A 22,218-nucleotide genomic window follows, 5' to 3' on the forward strand; every position below is an offset into this window, starting at 1 on the left:
CTGAGGAGACAGTCGGTCCCACCATAGCCAATCACGGTTCAGAGATGGCCATGGCTACAATGAGGCCGACTCAGGCAGAGGGAATGTTGGTCGTAGGAACAAGGAGAGAGGTGGAGGCAGAAGCCCACCACCTAGAGAAGACCAACAAGCAATACGTAATGCTGGGGGGCAGCCAGCGAGCAACGACTAAGAGATGACGACTTAAGGGATGTACTCAACGACCGCCGAGAACGGCACGACGAGTACATTCCCCCAGCACCAGAGGCCCCGGCAATTCCTGAAGTCGTTCAGGCCCAGATAGATGCCCTAAACCAAGCAGTGCAACAGCTGGTCGGGGGAAGAACGTCTCACATTGAGTACGACAGGAGAAGGGGCACTCCTTTCGTTCAGAGGATTGTTGTGACAGAGACTCCAAGTAAGTTTAAAATGCCCACTCTTCTGAACTTTGACGGGTATGGTGACCCGGTATCTCATGACAACAAATTTGAGATACAAATGGACATCCAGAAGGTGTCCGAAGACGCTCGGTGCAGGATCTTTCCTGCAACACTTTCTGATGTTGCACAGGAGTGGTTCTTTAAGTTCCCTCCTGCAAGTATTTGTATCTTGGGAAATGTTCGTGAAGGATTTTTACGGATAGTTCTATGCGGGTCGTGTGCACCCCACGGAGGCAAACCAACTGATCGAGATACGCCAGAAAGAGGGGGAGCCTTTGAAGGAGTATGTTAAGTGCTTCATGCGAGCCGCAGCAGGAGCTAAGACTATGGGCAATGAAGGCAAGATGATGGCCCTAACCGCTGGGGTTAGGCGCCATTCTCCTCTCTGGAGTAGCCTCAGAAAGCACAGGGTTAATACTACCCAAGAGTTTTTAGATCGAGCTGATCGGTACATCAAGCTCGAGGACGCGATTGCCAATGAAGGCAAGTCGCAAGCAAAGGACAAGGGGCCCAAGGAAGATCCTGCCAAAGCCGCCAATGGGTCTAAGCCCAATGGCAACGGCAAAGGCAACGGGAATGGCAACAGTAAAAATGGTGGAAAGCGGGCGAGTGGCGAACCCTTGACCTCCGAAAGTAAGCGCGCTAAGGGCAATCGTTATGAGCCAAGGTTCACCAACTACACTGCCCTTGTCGAATCTCGAGCATAGGTGTATCAGGCCACAAGATCCAGTGTGCCTTACAAAAGACCCGCTGCCATCCAAAAAGATATTTCAAAAAGAGATATGACCAAGTTCTGTCGTTTTCACAATGACTACGGACACGATACAAACGAGTGTAACCAGCTGAAGGATGAAATCGAGTTCCTTATTAGACAAGGACACTTGAGGAGATACATGCGGGTCTCGGGAGCTTCCCAACGAGAGGCTCCGGGTGGCAACGAGCAGGCGCCTACACGCCAACGCTCGCCACCTTTACAGCCTGACCCCGTGGCTGGCACCTTACTCACCATTTGCGGAGGCCCGCATCTTGCGGGAAATAGTGGAAAGGCAAGGGAACGATACGCTCGGACCCTACGCCACGACCAGGACATCGAGATGATGACTGTGGAGGATCGGTCATCAAAGAAGGCTCGGACAGAGGACGGTGCAATAACCTTCTCTAACTGCGATGCCCAGCATGTCCGGTTCCCATATTCCGATCCGCTGGTCGTGGATGTTCAGATTGCCAACATGATGGTGAAAATAGTACTAGTCGATACAGGAAGTTCAGTTAATATCCTGTATAAATCTTCGCTGGAACGAATGAAGTTGTCCGTCAAGGACTTGGAGCCCTGCAACCAAACAATTTATGGTTTCTCTGGTGAGGGACTCGCTCCAACAGGGTCAATCAGGCTTCCAGTAACAGCATGTACTGCGCCCGCAACCAGTAGGGGTGAGCATCGGTCGGTTTGGGCGGTTTTTTCACAACAAAAAATCCAGAATTCAGTTTTTGGTCCGGATTGGTGCAATCCGAAAACCGACCGAACCAAACTAGTTTAAAAGAAAAACCGACCGTTTTGGACCGCGGTTTGGTCGGTTAAACCGACCAAACCGAATTGATTATTGTTTTTTTTTTTGAAAGTTTTAGTTAAAAAATTAAAATTTTTGGATTGTTGGAATCCATTTTTGTGCGTTTTTAAAACATAAATATATAGAACATAATTACATTTACAAATTTTAAAGTTTGAAACATAATTAAAAGTCCATAAGAGCATAACATAATCTCAAATCACAACACATCATCAAAAGTCTAATACTCCAATATCTATTAGTTCAATCCAAGACACAACCCAATTAAAATTTAAAACCAAAAGACTACAACCACAAATCTCAACACATGATTAAAGTTTAAACTTAAAGTCCAAAGTCCATAGTCCATAGTCCATTACAACACAAATTAAATCTAAGTCTAATCGACTACAATAACACAAATCAAGTTCAAATTTCAAAAGAATAGATAGAAAACAAAGTCCAATCCAAAATCCAGCATTCATTCATTTCATGGCCTGCATCAAGCAACCATGACCACCTGCTCCTAAGACAAAAGAAAGAATAAAATTATAATGTATATATAACACATGCTACATGGTACTTTTGAGAGAAATAAAGCTACTAAACTACAATCTTAGAATTCAACTAGTTACCTTGAGATTTCAACTGTTCTTATCGGTCCCACTCCCAGACCCACTGCCAAGATTCTCAGGTACATAGGTAATACACGAGCCATCACCTGACAAATATTCAATTAATACAAATAAGCTATAATATATATATATAATATTTCAATTAGAATAAGCTATTAAGTAAATAAATACCTGGAAAAACTTGTTCACATGCCTCTAAACCATCAATCTCATCCATGTATTGTCGAAGCACAACAGGCTCTTCAGACTCACAAGTATACCAATTTTTAGAACAAATCAAAGCCTCCACCATCCTCGGGGATAAGGAACTCCTAAATGAATCTAAGATTCTTCCCCCAGTAGAAAAAGCTAATTCAGATGCTACTGTAGACATCTGAACAGCCAATACATCTTTTGCCATGCGCGCAACTATTGGATACTTGAATCCATTCTGTTTCCACCATCGTAGAATATCAAAGGTAGGATCAAGTTTCTCATGACGATCACTCAAGTAGTATTCAAGATCATCTTCTTCAATGTCATCACTAAGTTGTAGTTGCCCTTGAAGAAATGATTCTGTAGTGGAATTGATAACAGGCTGAGATGGCTGAGACTGAGATTGAGATGGTTGAGCTTGAGATGACTGAGATGGTTGTTGTTGTTTATAAAAAGCATATAGCTGTGCCAAAGTATTTGTCACCAACTTTATCATTTTTTCAGCCTCACTTGAAGTGTACACAAATTTGAAACCACGATTCACAACCTCTAATTTATACCTTGGATTAAGGATATTGGCAATAAATGTCAACATATTCAGCTTCTCAATCCTTCCCCAGTACTTGTCATACTTTCGTTTCATACTAACTGCCATAGCCCCTAACAAAGTATCAGGATTAGAAGCCATAGTAGTTAAATCAGCTTGAACCTTCAAAATATCTGGAAGGAATAGATTAGATGTGACATATAATGACCCACTAAATCGATTAGTAAGATCATAGAATCTCCTCAAAAAGTCGACAAATACAACTGCTTTTTCCCAGTCTAGGTTGGTTAGTGGGCCATCCATTCTTTCTTCATCAAAGTACTTTATGTAGTTCGCATCTGCTTCCAAATTCTCAAAAGCCTTCTTGAATTTTATAGCAGATTCTAACATCAAGTAGGTGGAGTTCCACCTAGTAACCACATCCAAGCATAACAAGGCTTTTGATTCAATGTTTGCATCCTTGCAACTTTCTTTAAATATTTTCATTCTAGCTGGAGATGACCGAACATATCTCACCGCATTTCGAATGCTTGAAATTGCATCATTCAACTCTTTCAACCCATCAGTTACTATCAAATTCAAAATATGAGCTGAACACCTCATATGAAACATTTCGCCATTCAATGGAATGGTATTGTCTTTGTCCAACAAGTGCCCCTTCAATTTTCTAAGAGCAATGTCATTTGAGGAGGCATTGTCAACCGTCACTGCAAAAACTGAGGAGATACCCCACTCATTAAGACAATTTATCAACTCTTTCCTCACCAAGTCCCCTTTATGGCTAGGAACTTGGATAAAGTTGATAATTCTCTTTTGCATTTTCCAATTATCATCAGCCCAATGTGCAGTCAAACACAAATAACTAATATTCTGGATTGATGTCCAACAATCGGTGGTCAACGACACTCTGTGCTTCACCAAAATCGACTTCAACTCTTTCTTCTGATCTAGAAACGCATTGTAAATATCTCTCGCAACAGTAAATCTTGATGGGAACTGAAATGTGGGAAAGAAATGTTTAATGAGCTTTTGAAATCCTTTTCCGTCCACGTGCCTAAAGGATAACTCATCCATAATGATATATTCGGCGATCACTTTCCTAACATCATTTTGATTAAACCTTAGCGGCAGCCCACTTGAAGCAACTTCTTCTTCATTGCAAGTTGTTGTCTTTTTAGTAAATCTATCCATAGTTGATTGTTGCTTCTTACTTTGCTCAACTCAGTCACTGAAAGGACACTTCTTACATTTTCTCTCCACATGTGCCCATAGTGTGCTAGTCCCATTCAACTTTGTATCAGCCGCATAATCGGTGCCACAATAATTGCAAGCAGCTCTTGGCTTCTTAGGATCACAATCATGCAACATAGTGTAATGATCCCACACGCTCGATGTTTTCTTTCCAACCCTTTGCTTCTTTTCTGGTCGTTCAACCTCTTTCTCCTTTTCTTTTTCATTATCCTCTTTCTCGGTCTCTTTGTCTTTTTCCTTATCTTGATTTTGTCGATCATTCCTCTTCTTTCGTACGTTCTCTTTTTTCCTTTCCTTCGCTTGTTCTTCTCCATCAGAACTTGACAAGTTAGTTTCAGCATACTCCAACCACTCCCCCATCATCCCTTCTAAATTTTCCTCGTTATCCATATTAACGATCTATTTACATATTTATAAACACAATTTTAGCAACAAATATAAAACATAATATGAATGTGCCCATAAATGAAAGTTGTGTTTCTTCTTGCTAGTTTAACTTGTAAAACATAATAAATATAAAACATAATAACAAGACATGATGATTATGATCATTATCTAGTCAATATAAATATAAATACTTCTAACAACACTTATCATATTATTAATTTAATCACTCTAAAGAAAAATTATCATATTGGAAACACCTTTTGCATAGTATGAATAATGGTGGGTTTAGTATTCCATAATTTAGGGAAAAATTGAGTAAAAAAATAACTAGAGCCAAACCGAAATTAACAATACTTGTCATCAAGTCCCCTGATTCAAAGATATCTAAGACATCAAGTCCCCTGATTCAAAAAATAACTAGGGCCGTACATATACATATGTATTCATACTATGTGATGTGTGTCTTTTTTTTTTTTAAATGACTTGCATTATCAAACTAAATCAACTCCTCCATGCAAATGCAACAAGATAAGAATCAATCTAAAAATGCTCAACAAAGTTCATACTTGTGTTCCAAGACGTTCTCTTTTTTCAGTTTTCCATAATAAAATCATCATTTTTAAATTTCAAACAGAATAGTTCAGTCATGAAAGTGAATAGCAGATTCACAACTATTTATTTTACTACAATTGTGTATCATTGACAAAGATAAATCCATATGGAATAAAAAAATTTAACTACACCTAATTATTATATATACAGACAACCTATTTGTATACTGAAGAAATTAGACATATTACACTGTACACATCGTAATCATTTATTATGATTATTTAAATCTGGTCCTTTAACACAATTGAATTGAGATGTCAATATATTTAAGAGCATATAAAATTGATAATTAATAGTGTTTTCCAATATATATCCATAATGATATATATATATATGTCTCAATCTGTTTTAACGAAGCTACATACCTTGAGTCACTGTGTCCGTGAGTGAAGCAGTCGCCGGAGTGGGCTGGGCAGTGCTACCGCCGAGTTGCGTTTGCTCGGTGTCGGTCCGTTCCGTTTGTTTCATTTTGGCAGAGGGATAAGCGAAACAGAGAGGAAGAGGAGGAGATGAGGAGATGATGAGAGAGATAGAGAGGAAGAGGTTGGGCTGTTCCGTTCCGTTCCGTTCGTTTGGGCAGTTGCCGGAGGGAGGAGACAGAGAGGAAGGAAGGAGGCGACACCGTAGGGGCTGAGCTATTGAGAGGAGTATATGCGATAAATAGAGATAGAGAGACCGAGAGAAGAGATGCCCTAGTAAAAAAACATATCAGATTTTATTTATTTTTTAATTAATAATTATATAATATTATATTATTATATATAATAGTGCTCGGTCGGTTTCGGTTCCGTTCGGTCGGTCCGGACAATATTTCCAAACCGACCGAACAGTGGCGGTTTGCGCCGTTGGCGGTTTTTTCGATGTTCAGTTTAATCGGTTTCGATTTTTTCGGTGTTCGGATGGTCGGTTTATCCGGTTTATTCAGTTTTTCGGATTTTATGCTCAGCCCTAGAAACCAGGACATTACTCACTACTTTCATAGTAGTTGATTGTCCTTTGGCCTACAATGCTGTAATTGGAAGGCCCATACTAGTTGACCTTTGGGCTGTCACCTCTATATGGCACCTGGCCATGAAATTCCCAACAGACGCAGGGGTAGGATGCGTATTGGGAAACCAGAGGGAAGCAAGGGAGTGCTACAATGCCTCAGTCACTAAGGCCAAGAAGGGTATGTCGAGGAGTGCTCCCCCAGAAAAGTTGCAGATGGCCATCGATGTACAAGCCCAATCAGGTGATGAAGTCACCAAATAGGGTGTTGCCCAAAGTGAGGATAGAGACTTAGATCCTCGCTTTGGGGATTTTGAAGAAGATGTAGGACCTGTCGAGGACCTTGAGGAGGTCCAACTCGACGAAGAGTTTCCGACCAGAGTTGTAAAGGTCGGCAAAAATTTAGAAGCAACAACAAAACATGCACTGGTGGAATTTTTTAAGAAGAACCACAAAGTTTTCGCCTGGTCACATAAAGACATGGCTGGGATAGACCCTACAGTCATCAGCCATGTCCTGAACGTCGACAAAATCTTTCCACCCGTGCAACAGAAAAGAAGGCTGCTCGATAAAGACATATCAAAAGCCTTAAAAGAGGAAGTTGAAAAATTAAAGGAGAATGGGTTCATCAGGGTGGCGTTTTATCCATCGTGGGTCTCTAATCCAGTACTGGTTCTCAAGCCGAATGTCAAATGGCGCACCTGTGTGGATTTCACAGACCTTAATAAAGCCTGCCCTAAAGATTGCTTCCCACTCCCAAGGATCGACCAGCTGGTCGATGCAACTGCAGGCCATGAGATCCCATCTTTCATGGATGCATACTCAGGATACAATCAAATTAGTATGCATCCCCCTGATGAGGATCACACTAGCTTTCGGACCGATACAGGGCTATATTGTTACAAAGTAATGCCCTTCGGATTGAAAAACGCTGGTGCGACTTACCAGCGACCAGTTAACCACATGTTTAAGGAGTTAATCTGGGTAAACATGGAGGTGTACGTTGATGACATGCTAATAAAGTCAAAAAAGGCAGAAGGACATGTAAAGGATTTGCAAGAGTGTTTCAATGTTTTGAATAAATATCAAATGAAACTAAATCCTCTCAAGTGTTCCTTCAGAGTAGGATCAGGGAAGTTCTTGGGGTTCATCGTTAATTCGAGAGGAATCGAGGCTAATCCCGAAAAGATAAAGGCCCTGATCGATATGAAATCGCCAGTAAAGATCAAAGATGTGCAAAGTTTGACTGGAAGAATTGCCGCGCTCAGTAGATTTATTTCAAAGTCGACAGATAAGTGCGTCCCTTTCTTTAATCTACTCAGGGGCAACAAGAAGTCCTTCATCCAGGCACCTATAAACTTGCACACTTAAATGGAGATCTCGTTCCGCGTTATTGGAATGGAGAACACCTGCGCAAGTATTATCAATAAACAGTCCTTCTTAAAGGACTGGCTTGTATTAATTTTTACTTTTTACAAGTTCTGAATAAGGGTTAGTCATGTTATATGGCTAATCGCTTATAAGTGTAAGATCTTTCAAAGATCACTCGTAAAGACATGTTTAGTCCATTTAAATATGAGAATTATAAGGGACTGTGCGCAACCAGTCATTCTTGCCAAACTTTGTAATTTTTTACAAGTATTTGTTCATTACGTGTGTTGTTTTGCTGTATTATAAGTTCTACATTTTATAACAAGCAGTAATGTTCGTACAGGTTTTGGTCAAGGCAAGTGACCAAGGACCTAAAGCTCCCCAGTCACTTGGGGGGCATATAAGGTACATCGATAGCAAAGCATACCAAGAGGTATGTAAACACATGAACAAAATAAGTGAAAGCATACTATGGTACTTAGAGTACTTTTCAAATTTTATATTTTGAAAAATCAAGCCAAAGTACTATGCTAGGTTCGGTCATGCGAACATATATTATAATAAAGCAAAAATATTATAATGTCAAAGGAATCCTTTTACACCACGAGCAGTACTGCTCGGATGTAACTGTTCAAATAAAAGTAAAATGGTTGCCCTTGCAGCAATAAAAAATAAATTGTCTTTACAACACGACCTGTGGGTCGTGTAGTTGGAATGTAAAAGAAGAAAAAAAAAGAATTAAGGAGCTGGAGGGTCTTGAGGAACACCTTGGTCGACGGCTGTGCCAGCTTCAGTATCTGCACCATCTATCCCTGCTGCCAGGGAAATCTCTGGGGAAGCAGGCACTTCAACCTTCTCTTCTTCTTCCAGGCGAATGGCAAACTGCGACATTAAAATCTTCCTCAAGCGTTCTGGCAGATAGCTGAAGTTAGCCTCCCGGTTGTGCTTACAGAACTCGTAGAAGCAAAGATGAGTGGCTTCCTTGTATTTCTCCAAGTTCTTAGCTTCAACCTCCTCAAGCTCCTGCACTCATTTTCCGAGTTCCTCCGCCTCCTGCCTACTGGCGATCAAATCAAGCTCGAGCTGTACAGCTTGTTGATGGTTGAGCTTGGCGCTTTCCTTGAATTTTTCCCTGGCATTGTTGGATTTCTTCAGGGTGTTCCGGGTTTCCAGCAGCTCCTGGGTCAGAGTAGCTTTTTCCTCGAGCAGTTCATCTTTTTGCTTGAACAGCTTCGTTTTATCCCCGAGCAACTCGCCATTCTGTTTAGCAAGCTTGTTGTTTTTAGCTTCGAGTGCTTGCTTAGCTTTGGCAAGCTTGGTATCCAAATTCCTGCCCCGAGACACCAACGCCCCAGCACGGCGCCAGCCAGCGGTTATGGTCAGCAGTCCCTGAAGTCAGATAGAAAAAGATAAAGTAAAGGCAGGGAATCAAAAATAAATGTTACATCAACAGGAGTTGACTTACGCTAACTATCTCATTCAGCCCTCTATTGAGAACTTGATCAGCCTCCATAGAGGCAGTTTCAGTAATAGCTGCCTGGCTGCGTTTATGCTTGGAGAGCTTGTATATTCTCTCCTTGGCAGAGCTGACCACGAGACTGGGCAGGGAGCCTTCGGGCTGAGTGTGCAATGTTTGGCTGCTAGGAACCTTAGTAGAAGGCTGCTGGTCGGCGGGAGTTGAGGCCGACTGCTCGAGTGGTGATGGAGGTGGTGAGTTCTCCTTCGAAGGGGTGGTAGCCAGAGGATTGTCAGTTCGGGCCTTCTTTGAGGTAGTCTTACTGCTCTCCCCTCGAGCCCTCTTGCTGGCCTTCTTTTGGCCAGAAGAGGCGATATCAGCCCTGTAATGCTCGAACACATCCTTGGAGTCCATATCTGCACAAAAGGAAACAATACAGGTAGTGAGATAAGATGGTCACACAGGGCCAAAAAATGAAAGTGAAAAGATTACAAGTAAAGTACCCGCGCTACAACTATTGGTCGCTACATTATTTACTGAACTACTTACTGCCTGGAAGAAATCTGAATTTAAGATGGGATTATTCTTAAAGTTGCCATCCCCGGCGAACAGATGACAGGGAATTGACAAATTATTTAAAAGTGAAATTACTATATTGTTATCATCCGACGAGTCGTCAGAGAGTTCGGTTGGCTCGGCGGCCTTTTGCTTTCCTTTTCCTTTGGGAGCCAAGGGCCTCTCCGCTCGGTCAGTATTGGCAGGTTCCCTAATCGTAACCCCAGTTGGTCTCCTCCGCGGAGGAGACGCTTGGGGTTGCTGCTCGGGTTTCGCTTCGGCGCGAGCATTCCCTGCCGAAGGCCCACTCATAGTTGGTTGAGGGTCCCAGAGGCCAGCCAACCTAAGGTTAGCCTCTGTAACTAGATTTTTGACACTCTTCTCAGCATCTGACATGCTGGCTAAGAGTGCCACTCTTGACTCCATCCCCGGAGTTGGGATTGGTCGCAGCCACAGGCCTGAAACACATTGAAAGTTCAAGACATTGTGGTGGAAAAACACTAAGTGAAGAAGCCAGCGATGTGAAAGTTTTACCTCCTCGTGTGAAAGCCAAGTTGTCTGCGCTAGTTCAGGCGTAAGGAAGTACTCCTGGTAGTACCTCCCCACGTTAGAGATATGGGTTGTGTCAGTCAGGAAAGTGCGCCTGATTTCCTGATGACAAAGATGGAAGAACCCCGTGCCTTCTTGGTTGGGGTTAGACTTGAGGTCAAACAGGTAGTTGACCTCATGTGGCGACAGCGCGGGCCATTTTTTCTGGCTATACAGGATATAGAGTGCAACCAGCATTCTATATCCGTTAGGGGTAATTTGGAAGGGGAAAACTCCGAAGTAGTTGGCTACCCCATAAAAGAATGCATGAAGAGGCAAAGGGGCTCCTGCCTCAACATGAAACCGCGACCGGGCGCTGTAAGCACCTCCAGGTAGATTAGCCCTTTGGTCTGGGTTAGGTTTGACTAGGATCACCCCTGTCAGATTGTATTTTTTCAAGTAGTTGGCGATCATTCTGACCGTCACCCTACTTGCGGAGACTACATGCCACTCGACGTCCGGCTGAATAGCCTGTCGAGGGCGGGCATGACCTTGAATGTTTGGGTCAGGAATATTTTCGTCTCGACCACTGGTTGAGGGAGCATCAGCAGTAGGCTGATGAGAACCATATTTTGAGTCGAAACTGGGAAGTGTTTAGGTTAATTCGAGAAAAATGAATATCTGGTATCAATGTCGAAGGATGTTCTTCGTCTTCAAGCAGTTGAACTAGGAGGTCGTCGTCAATGGGTCTTTCTCCTCCCCACGGTCTTGCATATGAACTGCAAACAGACAAAGGAGGAGATAAGACGCACAGCCTGGGAACTTATGTTGAAAGTTGGAATAATGTTGCTCGCGTCTATCGACCAGCAGCATTCTAACCGAACATTAAGTTTTATGCTAGCAGTTTGAAAAATGGATCAAAAAGGAAAGTAAAAGGTTTTCTGAAAATAAGCTTTTTCAACTCCAAAGGGGCGGGAAAAACCCAGTTTTTCAACTAGCCTAAAAATCGAATTTTTACGTCGATTTTACGCCCTAAACCTATGATCTTGACTATCGAACTGATTCCTAACTTATGTATAGCAAAAGTACACTACCCTATCAAGCATTAAACGGTATATACAAAATCCTCACAAATTTATACTCAAGAACGCAAAGAGTTTCAGAGCACAGAGGCATGATACATGGCATCTCAAAAGGTCAAACGTCAAAGAAGATTTACCTGAACGAAGGTTGGAGATTCTGAAAGATAGAAGCTTTGGGTTTGCAGGCGAAAGATCCTCGGTAGGGCGTCTGAAAACTTCGAAGTTCTGGGCTCTGGAATATGGTTCTTGAAAGTTCTTAGCAAAAATATGGCGAGTAAAAGGTTGAAAGAAGAAGGTGGGGATTACTTATAGAAACCGAGGTGTGCCAAAAAGGAGCAATCATGACTTACCTTTTTCGAGGTATGGGGGAGTGTAACAGCCATCAGAATAGTTTCTTGGAAGCTGAAAAGGTACGATTGGACGTGGTTGGTTCACAGTTTTCGAGAATGCATGAGGGACTCTGATAGATTTCGTGGGGCATATGAAAGGTTATTTTCCTAAGTTTACTTATTGCTGGTCGCAATAAATAAACTTGGGGGGCAAATGTTATCCAAAGAGCAGGCGTGGATGACGTGGCAAACATTTTTAACACGTGGTTGACGCCTGGCAGAGGTTCTGTTCGACCATCGACCAGGGAGATTCCCTTAGTGTAACATTTGGACTTTATATACAACCAGCTTGGTCGTATACTCCGTATATTTTGAGAAGATCTTGTGCAATTATAATCATATCCGAGATTATCTCCCATGATTCCTGAGTATCCGATTAATTAGGAAAGAATATCTGTAACAAATTTACGTAATCTTCCTTGAGCCTATAAATAAAGAAAAATAGCTCAAGGAAGAGGATCTTTTTGGCTAATTTGAGTTTATGCTTTACAAGAGAATTATAGCTATTACCTTCCGATTGTATTATACATCCCTCTAAGGCTAGTGAAACTCGAAGAACCATAATTCTTTGATCACTCCTTCGAGAATCAATATCAATAATAGCTTAAGTGGACGTAGGTCATTACCAATTCTTGGGGCCGAACCACTATAATTTGTTGTGTCATTTACTGTTCTTTCCATTAGATCTACTTTAATACCTTCTATCACATCAAGCATTTGACTCCGTGTCAGTTGACCAAAACGAGGGTCAACACTAGGTATTATAGTATTTTGCAATTCAGTCCTTAAGCAATTTTTTTTGGCAATCAAATCCTTGAGTTCTATATATAATGACAATTTAGTCTTTATTGTTTATTTTTTTTCTTTCATAAAATTCTTTATTTTTTTCAATCTTTCTATACAATATGATGTGTAAAAATATTTGGAGTTGTATTATATTTAGAAAAATATAAAAATTTTGACATAATTTTGTTAAGAAATTAACTAAAAAGACTTATTACTATTGTTTTTTAAACTTAAGGACTTGATTGCCAAAAAAAATTATCAGAGACTAAATTGCTAAACAATGAAAAACTCAAAAGGCATTTATGATAAAATATTGACAAAGTTAAAATTATCATACAAAATCATACTTAGTATAGTTTTCACAATTATTTATCCTATAAAAGATGAACTATTTTGAAATATGCAGACCATTTATTTTGTCTAATTTTATCTCCAAATTTGAGACCGGAATAACTAATCTCAATTCCAATCATAATTCGACGCTCTAAATAGGATCATAGTGAAAATTTAGTGTTAACATTAATAAATGTCAATGACAAGGTTTCTCATAAACAATGGTAAATTGAATAAATGACACCAAAGTTTTACATTGTTCGGCTCAAAAAATGAATTACATCCATGGCTATATATTATTTTTGAAAAGCATATAAAGATCACTAGAACTTGAGTTTAATAAATTGCTTTCTTATTTACAAGCCTAATTCAACATTTAATTATAGGAAAAATAGGTCATAGTTGACCTTTCACTTTTCGTGGGATATTTTTCTTTATTGCAACTTAATAGCTCTTGAATACTTTCAAATTGAAAATAAGAATATTATTTCAATTTAAACTAAATATTTTCTAAAACCATGGTTGACTAAATCTTCCCCTAAAAAGTTAATTAGTTAGTTGCATTAATCAAACTTGTAAGGCATTTGTGCAGCATGGTATCAAGAGCACAGCGGGAGCTCAATTTCATCAAGCAAATCTTACAACCAACAAGTTGGTCAACATTTATTTCTGTGCTCGCGAAACTCTGTCTTCACTTGAACGAAATGATGTAGGCTTCTATTTTCAATTTAACCATAAATTATCCAGATGCCCCAAAAACAGGCACATCATTTAGTATTAACAAAATTAGTTTTGTTCAATTTGTTGTTTTTAATTTGTAGCCATTTCAATAACTTTGAAAATCTTCTTTTGTATATCTATTTAATTATTGCTAGCACCAAAACAATGATTTAGCCTTCAAACTTTTAAACCTATCCATTTTGGCTTCAAATTAGGGTTGTTTGTCTTTGTTAACTTTGAAATGTTGAATTAATTTTAGTCTTGAACTTAGGAATGTAAATTTTTCATGCAAGGCTCTACCCTATTAGGGATGAGAAGTCCTTGCCTAAACGAGGAATGGGTAGAGGATGAGGGTTTTCACCATCCCGATTTAAGGCCAGGGTGGAGGCGGGGAGGGGACATCACTCCTTGTCCTGACACGATTCTTAATTATAATTTTTTCATTAAATATTATATATTGCGAGGGTAAAAATGGGACTGGACTGCCAACAGCCTTGAATGACATTTTCGCGGTGGTTGTAGAGTTAGAAAATGCATAGTCTCGACAAAGAGTTGGTGAGAAGTTTGGGATTGAGCTTGAGTTTAAGGTGAAATCATGTGTAGAGAGTTCAATCCCCTCTCAAGTTGCCTACGAGCCCTTATATATGGGATCAAATCCCACAGTAGTTCATATGGGCAGTAGAATGGTCATTTTGTGCCATATTTTAAATATAATATTTGAATTTATATTAGGATTGTTACACCCAGATTTCGAGATAAGAGGTTATGACCCCGAAAATTGGGCTTGTCAAGTGTGAGCTTGAAATGTATGAAAACATCGTATGGTCCGGCCGTAAAATCTCTGAAGTAAAACAATGACCTCGAAGATGTGTAACTTCAGGATACTTTCTAAGTTCGAAATGGAACGACACTGGGATATATCAGTTACCGATTGTCTTCAGATAAGACAGTCCGAGCTTGGGAAGTGCAAGCTCGGATGTAATAGCTTCGACAGTATCTATCTACTCCGAGCATGTCTTGAAGTCGGGTGACAATTTCGTAACGATTCCGTAAGTCTTGACAATCACAATGTCGATTGCTGATATTGAAGACCTGATGAGTCACCTGGGGTAGCCTATTACGTGTGAACATATTTATTGTTGTCTAATCCCAATATTTAAGGGATACCATTTAATCTGTTATCTGTTCCCAATTTTTATGGGATGTTTCCATGTATATAGGAGATATTGCATTTAATGTCATTATTTGAATTGATGTACAAAATATCTTCACGAAATATGTGAGAATGAACTCTGTAACCTTCCCTATAAATAGAAGAGGAATGACCACTTGTAAATGATGGATTTCTGATTTCTGGAGAGAAAGCTCTGGGTAATTCATCTCTGAAGAATTTCCAAAAAACTCTAAGTCTTAATAACATAGACTCGTGGACTAGGCAGAATTAACTGCTGAACCATGTAAAAATTCTCTTGTTTCTCTTCATCATTCATTCGTTCAATTGTTTAATTACTCTACAATTTAAGTTGACGAAAAACAGCGTCAACAAGGATTATATATTATATGTTGTATATTATTATTATAATATTTCAATGTATATAGATATAATTAATATATATCTAGTCTTGTATTAAATATTATTATAATAATGATATTTTATAACATTTAAATTTATAATTAATGATATTTTATAATATTTGAATTTAATAATGATATTTTATAATATTTAAATTTATATTAATATAATTAATAAAATTTTATTTTTATTTAATTTTAAAAGTATATTCCGTTAAATATTTGGAAGATTCTGTTAAAGTTAACAAAAGAAACTGTTAAAACTAATAATTTCGGTTATCTATACACTTTTTATATTGAAGAGATATGAAATATATATACACATCGTATTTTTTTATTTATTAAAATATGTATATATACTAGGTGAAAGCAACGTGCAATGCACGTTTGCTTAGTGATATTTATAAAATGTATTAACTTATTTTTTTTAATTGTCATATATTATAAAAGAATGACATAAACATATTAAAAGAAAGAGTAAATATCATTTGGACCCTGTGTTTTGCAAAAGTTACCGATCAACCATTGTGTTTTGTTAAATGACAATTCGAATCCTGCGTTTTGCAAAATGGAACAAAAGAGTACCTTATATCTAATATTTGTCAAAAAAAATTCAATTATAAGATCAATTCTTGGGTCGTTAGTGATGCGATGGGTTCAGAGAAGCAAGGAAAGTGATCGATGAGCTGAGAATGAAATATTATATTTGAATTTTTTTTTACCAAAATTGGGTATAAGGTACTATTTTGTTCTATTTTATAAAACACAGGGTCTGAATTGCTATTTAACAAAACAAAGAGTCTTATCGGCAACTTTTACAAAACACATGGTCCAAAATGGTATTTACCCTAAAATAAAAAACCAAAACATTATTTATAATTTTTGAAAAATTTATAATATGATAACTTTTAAAGCCATAAATTGCCTAACTTACCTTTATTCAAAGTACAAAACATTAGACCATGATATTCTTCAAAAAAACACTTCAGTGATTGGAGAAAAAACTTTTTTATTCTTGATAGAAGATGTATATTATTCTACTGTATTATGTAGTTGCCCAGTCACTCTTTGTACACACACGACACCTATATATAATGTATTGTTTGTTATTATTTAATACGAACATATATATATTTATATAAATTAGATTATATGATAAAAAATTAGAATTTTGTATTAAATATTAATATAATAATGATATTTTATAATATTTGAATTTATATTAATATAATTAGGGTATGTTTATCGAGATTTTCGGAAACTATATTAATGAAAAGTAGGCGAGATTAATGATATGGAATTTAGGAGATAAAAACAGGATTTTTACGTGGTTGGAGCGTTAATGAGCCTTAGTCCACGAGTCGGTTGTATTAGAGCTTGGAAAGCTTTTTACAATGGAGTTTCTCTCTATATTTCAGCAGAGTAACTGTATACAAGTCTCAGAGCTCTCTCTTCTTCAATGCTCTGTCACCTGTATTTATAGGCTCTCAGGAGTGCTGGGCTTGGGCCGGGCTGACCCGGGCCCAACAAGGATATAAATACCCTTGGCTTCTCTGTCGGAAGCCCAATATAAAGGATAAAAATATAAAAAGACTAAGAATTATCAAGGCCCAATGGGGCAGCCCAAGAACTATATTTCGCCCGACAAAATGGGGCTTTTGGTCTGGGCATTCTGAGTTACGAGGCTGATTCAGGGGACAAAGTCAGCCAGTGTACTGGCGCCGCAGGTCTGAACCAGCGGTGTGCAATCCCGAGGTGGCCTTTTCCGCAGGTGAAAAGTGGGGACAACCCCCACGCGTCATGGGGCGGCTTCAGGGTCACGGATGCCTTTTCCTGCCAACCTGGAGGACTTGACCCGGGTTCGTTTACCTCTGTCCCTCTTCGTTTACCGCAGGCCTGGACCATTTACCAGGCTCCAGGACCGTTGCGTACACCTTGACTGTAACCCCGACTGGCTATACATCTCCCGGACGATTGTCCTGGATCATCTTTCCCGGATAGCGTCTGGGTCTGGACCCACACTTGGACCGTCGCTCCCGGTCATTTCCTGCTAAGCGGGCCTGGGCTGGGCCCAAATACAAATGCCCAGATTGTGGGCCTGGACCACCGTCTCGGGCCCAGGCAGGAAATGGGGATAACAGGGTAAATACCCAATTGGTATCATGTATTTTATTGAAATACATACTTGGTACCCTATATTTTCAATAATACTCATCTGATACCCTGTAATTTGAAATCATACATATTTGGTACCCTAAACTTAAATTTTATCAATATAACCAAATTATTCTCAATTATATGAGTTTCAAATTCAAATTTAATTAGTTAATTACATATAATTGATGACATTTTGGTCATATTGGTAAAAATTATTGTTTAAATTTGAGTCTAGGGTACCAAATATGTACAATTTCAAATTATAGGGTACTAGATGAACATTATTGAAAACATAATGTACCAAGTCTGTATTTCGATAAAACACAAGGTACCAAATTGTTATATTCCCATATAATTATTAAATATCTAGTGTATCATATTTCTTAATTGATTTTAAAAGTATATTTGGTTAAATATTTTTAAGATTTCGATAAATTTGACATAGAAAAATCGTTAAATGAAGAATTCGTTAGATACATATTTTTTATATATAAAACATATATATGCAAATATATATTTATTGTGAATCTATATAATATATTTTTTATTTTCAGCACCTACAAGGATTTCAAGCCAGAGATACAAAGAACGCTCGCTCCCATTCCCGTCAAAGATTAGACAGTCTAGGATGGGTACAAGGATGATGACTTAAATAGGAAGTTGGGATGAAAACATGAGGAGCATTCCTCATCAATTTCCCGCCAATTTCCACCCCTACTTAAAGGGATGCACAAAAGCTCCACGGGGACGAGGACCCGCGGGGATCCGCCCCTAATGGGGCGGGGATTCCCCGGCTTGGCGGGGATCGGGGCGGGGACGGGACTAATATTCTTTACCCGATTCGGGGACGGGGCGGAGTCGGGGATAGTACTCCCCGCCCCATTTCGTCCCCGATTATGTATATATATATAGTATTAGGAATTATATGTAGTATGTATAACGGTATAACTCTATTTCTATATATATAATATTAATTATAATTAAGCTAATTTCCTCTTTGATATATCGTTTAATGCATTAAATTTCTGGTTTTATAACAATTAATGCATTAATTCAAATTACACTATTTCCTATATATTAAATACTCCAGCTGTTATAGAATATGGAAGGACTCCAGCCACTCCACCGATTATGCTATTGCTAACTGTTTTATATGAATATGAAAAGTCTTTTTGAAGAGTGCACTTCAGAGACTAACCCTAAATAATTATTTCATATATATTTGATATTAGCCTTTCTATCTAGTCCACTCTCCAATCTTTAGTCCAACTACATTATATTTTTTCTGTAAAACAACAACCTGTTCATAACTTGTGAGTTGTGAGTCCTCGTGATCGTGAGTCTTAAACAGAGTAGGAAGCACTATATTTCTTAACAACTCGTGGCTGCATCAATAAGGAGGAGTAGACAAAGGAGATTATTCATTGACTAGAATGGTAAGTATTAAACTATTAGTATTATTATTGTATAAGGTACTCTGTTTATGTATATTATTTAATGATAAAAACAGAGCTTTTTATCTTTTACGGTCAATATACAATGCTCAATATAGACATTGATAAATTATATACTTGAAAAAGGATTTGTTTGTTTATTTATTTATTGGCAAGTAACTACTATTCATCTTATATGTATGTATGCATGAAGTTTTGACCACGTAATTTTATACATAATCAACAAAAAGAATGAATTTTTATATATACTCATATAGGTTTTGTACTTTTGTGGATGAGGGTAAGTCTAGAAAGATTGTCATATGACTATATGAGCCTAGAAAATTGCATATTGCTATTAAATAATTTATTTAATAAATATATTATAAACTAGATAATGAATTGATATGCAAAACCTGATATATATATGTATATTATATTTTTATACAAAACCTAATATATATTATTACATAGACGTATATGACACACTTGACACACTTTTTATTGGAGTATTCTAGTTTATCTGTATATGCAAATAATATAGTGTATGTGAATATAAATGTACATCTTTTTAAGTTTTCGTAATTAATTTTATATGTTTAAAAGTGTATACTTTGAATTTTTATAGGAAAAAATGACTGAGATTGGAAGTCCAAAAGAAGACACTCCATCAACATATGGACAAAATGAAGGAATAATACCCACAGGACCTATTGACCTTGATTCATCAATTCCTTCATCTCCAAAAAATGATGAATCAATGACAGCAACCTAATCAAATGTTGATAGCGAGAAAACTGAGACAAAGAGAAAACTGACTTCCTTTGTTTGGAATCATTTCAAGAAGCAAAAAATTAATGGAGTTGACAAAGCTGTTTGCAACTATTGTCAAAAAATATTAGGAGGATCAAGCAAAAATGGAACAACACATTTGCGTGATCATTTTAACATATGTCCTCTTAGGAAGCATCGAGATATAAAACAATCAATCTTAAATCCAAGTAAGAAGAAGGATGGAAGTACTTCACTAGCTGCTCACAACTTTGATCAAGAGTGTTCAAGACACAAACTTGCTAAAATGATTGTTTTGCATGAGTATCCACTCAATATGGTTGAACATCATGGATTTAGAGATTTTGTCAACTCTCTTCAGCCATTTTTCAAGAATGTATCTCGAAGTACTATTAGGAGGGATATATTGAAGATATATGAGAATGAGAAGACCAAGACAAAGAACTCAATTAGTGACAATTGTAGTAGAGTTGCAATCACAACTCACATGTGGACATCAAATAATCAAAAGAGAGGGTATATGGTGGTGACTGCACATTATATTGATGATTCATGGAATTTGCACAATCGAATTATCAGGTAATAAGATAATTTGTATAATATTTTGTATTTTATGTGTATATTTAATATGAGTGTGTGCTAATTAATTACTTTTTATTATATGCATTCAGGTTTATATATGTGCCTGCCCCTCATACTGCTAAGTTATTAGCAAAAGTGTTGATGGAGTGTTTGGTTGAATGGTCTCTTGAACGTAAGTTGTCTACTCTTACTTTAGATAACTGTACTGTGAATATTGCCATGATGGATCAAATGAAAGAAAAATTGAGAAATGCTTCTTTACTAATGAAAGGTGAATTAGTTCATATGAAATGTTCTGCTCATATCTTGAACTTGATTGTCCAACAAGGATTAGGAGCAATTCAAGGTGCCATAGAAACTATACGTGAGAGTGTAGTTTTTTGGACTGGTACTCCAAAAAGAGTTGAAAAGTTTGAAGAGGCTAAGAAAGGATTATCATGTGCAAGCAATAAAAAGCTAGTGCTTGATTGTAAGACTAGGTGGAATTCTACTTATTTGATGCTTACTAGTGCCATTGTTTATAAAGATGTGTTCAGTCGCTTAATACACACTGAGAAAAATTACAAAAAAGAACCTAGTGAGCGAGATTGGCTTTTGGCAAAAGTTATGTGTGAGAAACTGAAGTTGTTTTACCATGTCACTGAGATGTTTTCTGGGACCAAATATCCTACTACTAATCTATTCTTCTCTAAGATTTGTGATATTTGGTTGTTGCTTGAGGAGTGTCTTAAGTCTTCATACGATGAGATTAGGATAATGGCATCAAATATGATGGATAAATTTGAGCAGTATTGGACTTCCATTCATGGCATATTAGCCATAGCAACTGTTATGGATCCAAGGTTTAAGATGAAATTGATTGAGTATTATTTTCCTAAAATTTATGTTGGTGAATATCAAAATGAAGTTGAACGAATTAGAATGTTGTGCTATGATTTGGTGAAAGAATACAAACCAAATGATGGAAAAGAAAATCTTCCTGATCCTTTATCCAATGCTTCTGGAGTTGGAGGGGATAGTGATGGATGTGTGGATCCTTTAGCTGGTTATGACTTGTTCGTTAGTAGTACTTCTAAGGTGGATACTTTCAAGTCTGAGTTAGAGTTCTACTTGGAGGAAGTAGTTTTGCCTAGGAGTGAAGAGTTTGATATTTTAGCTTGGTGGAAGACAAATGGTCTTAAGTATCCAACATTACAACAAGTTGCTAGAGATGTTTTGGCTATCCCAGTGTCTACAGTAGCTTCTGAGTCTGCTTTCAGTACTAGTGGAAGACATGTGACTCCTTGTCGTAATAGGCTTCACCCGAGTATGTTGGAGGCATTAGTATGTACTCAAGATTGGCTATGGGATGAGAAATTAGGTATGTTTATTATAAATTACTCTTATTATTTATTTTTCTTTTATACCCAAAGCAAAGAGCTTATAAAATGACATATTTTATTTTTTTCTTTGATGACAACAACCAGTAATGCAATTTTTTTATCCATAAATATATATATGTACATTCCTTTTATTGAAACGTGGTAAAATTCCACTTTGGTCAAAAAAGAAAAACAGAATTGGTGAAAGCTGTATATTGGAGATAATCTCTTTGAAACATGGATAGTATTAGTAATATACATATATAATTCTTTTTGAATCATCCAGATTTCTATAATCAGATTTCTTGTTGAATTTTTTAGATGCATCACAAAATGAGATTTCACATAGTACATTCTTTGATGATGTTGAAGATGATGAAGCGGTAAGTTTAGCATTATTATTTTTTTTGTTTATATTATTATTTTTTTTCTTTAAAATATATTTTTACTTATAATTGAAAATTTTCTTTTAGGGTCCAAGTTTTGTGGATTTTGATTCTTGA

General features: G+C 37.7%; 2 protein-coding genes and 1 long non-coding RNA gene across 3 annotated transcripts; 1 reads left to right on the forward strand and 2 right to left on the reverse strand.

Moving 5' to 3' along the window:
- Positions 1–2,214: 2,214 nt before the first annotated feature.
- Positions 2,215–3,089, reverse strand: LOC133819553 (uncharacterized). The gene is made up of 3 exons (XR_009886381.1): positions 2,791–3,089; positions 2,620–2,705; positions 2,215–2,510 (listed from the first exon to the last, which is right to left on the reverse strand). It is a non-coding gene; the product is annotated as an uncharacterized LOC133819553 (long non-coding RNA).
- A 1,493-nt stretch (positions 3,090–4,582) lies between these two features.
- On the reverse strand, positions 4,583–5,002 carry LOC133815581 (pre-mRNA-processing protein 40A-like). Its single transcript, XM_062248401.1, has one exon. The coding sequence runs from the start codon at positions 5,000–5,002 to the stop codon at positions 4,583–4,585; it is 420 nt and encodes a 139-aa protein (XP_062104385.1).
- Positions 5,003–19,837: 14,835 nt separating this feature from the next.
- On the forward strand, positions 19,838–22,218 carry LOC133815582 (zinc finger BED domain-containing protein RICESLEEPER 2-like). The gene is made up of 5 exons (XM_062248402.1): positions 19,838–19,854; positions 19,944–20,351; positions 20,444–21,714; positions 22,037–22,098; positions 22,189–22,218. Exons 1-5 carry the CDS (start codon positions 19,838–19,840, stop codon positions 22,216–22,218), a joined length of 1,788 nt encoding a protein of 595 aa, XP_062104386.1.

The sequence above is a fragment of the Humulus lupulus genome, chromosome 2, assembly GCF_963169125.1.
Source record: "Humulus lupulus chromosome 2, drHumLupu1.1, whole genome shotgun sequence".
Lineage (NCBI taxonomy): Eukaryota > Viridiplantae > Streptophyta > Magnoliopsida > Rosales > Cannabaceae > Humulus > Humulus lupulus.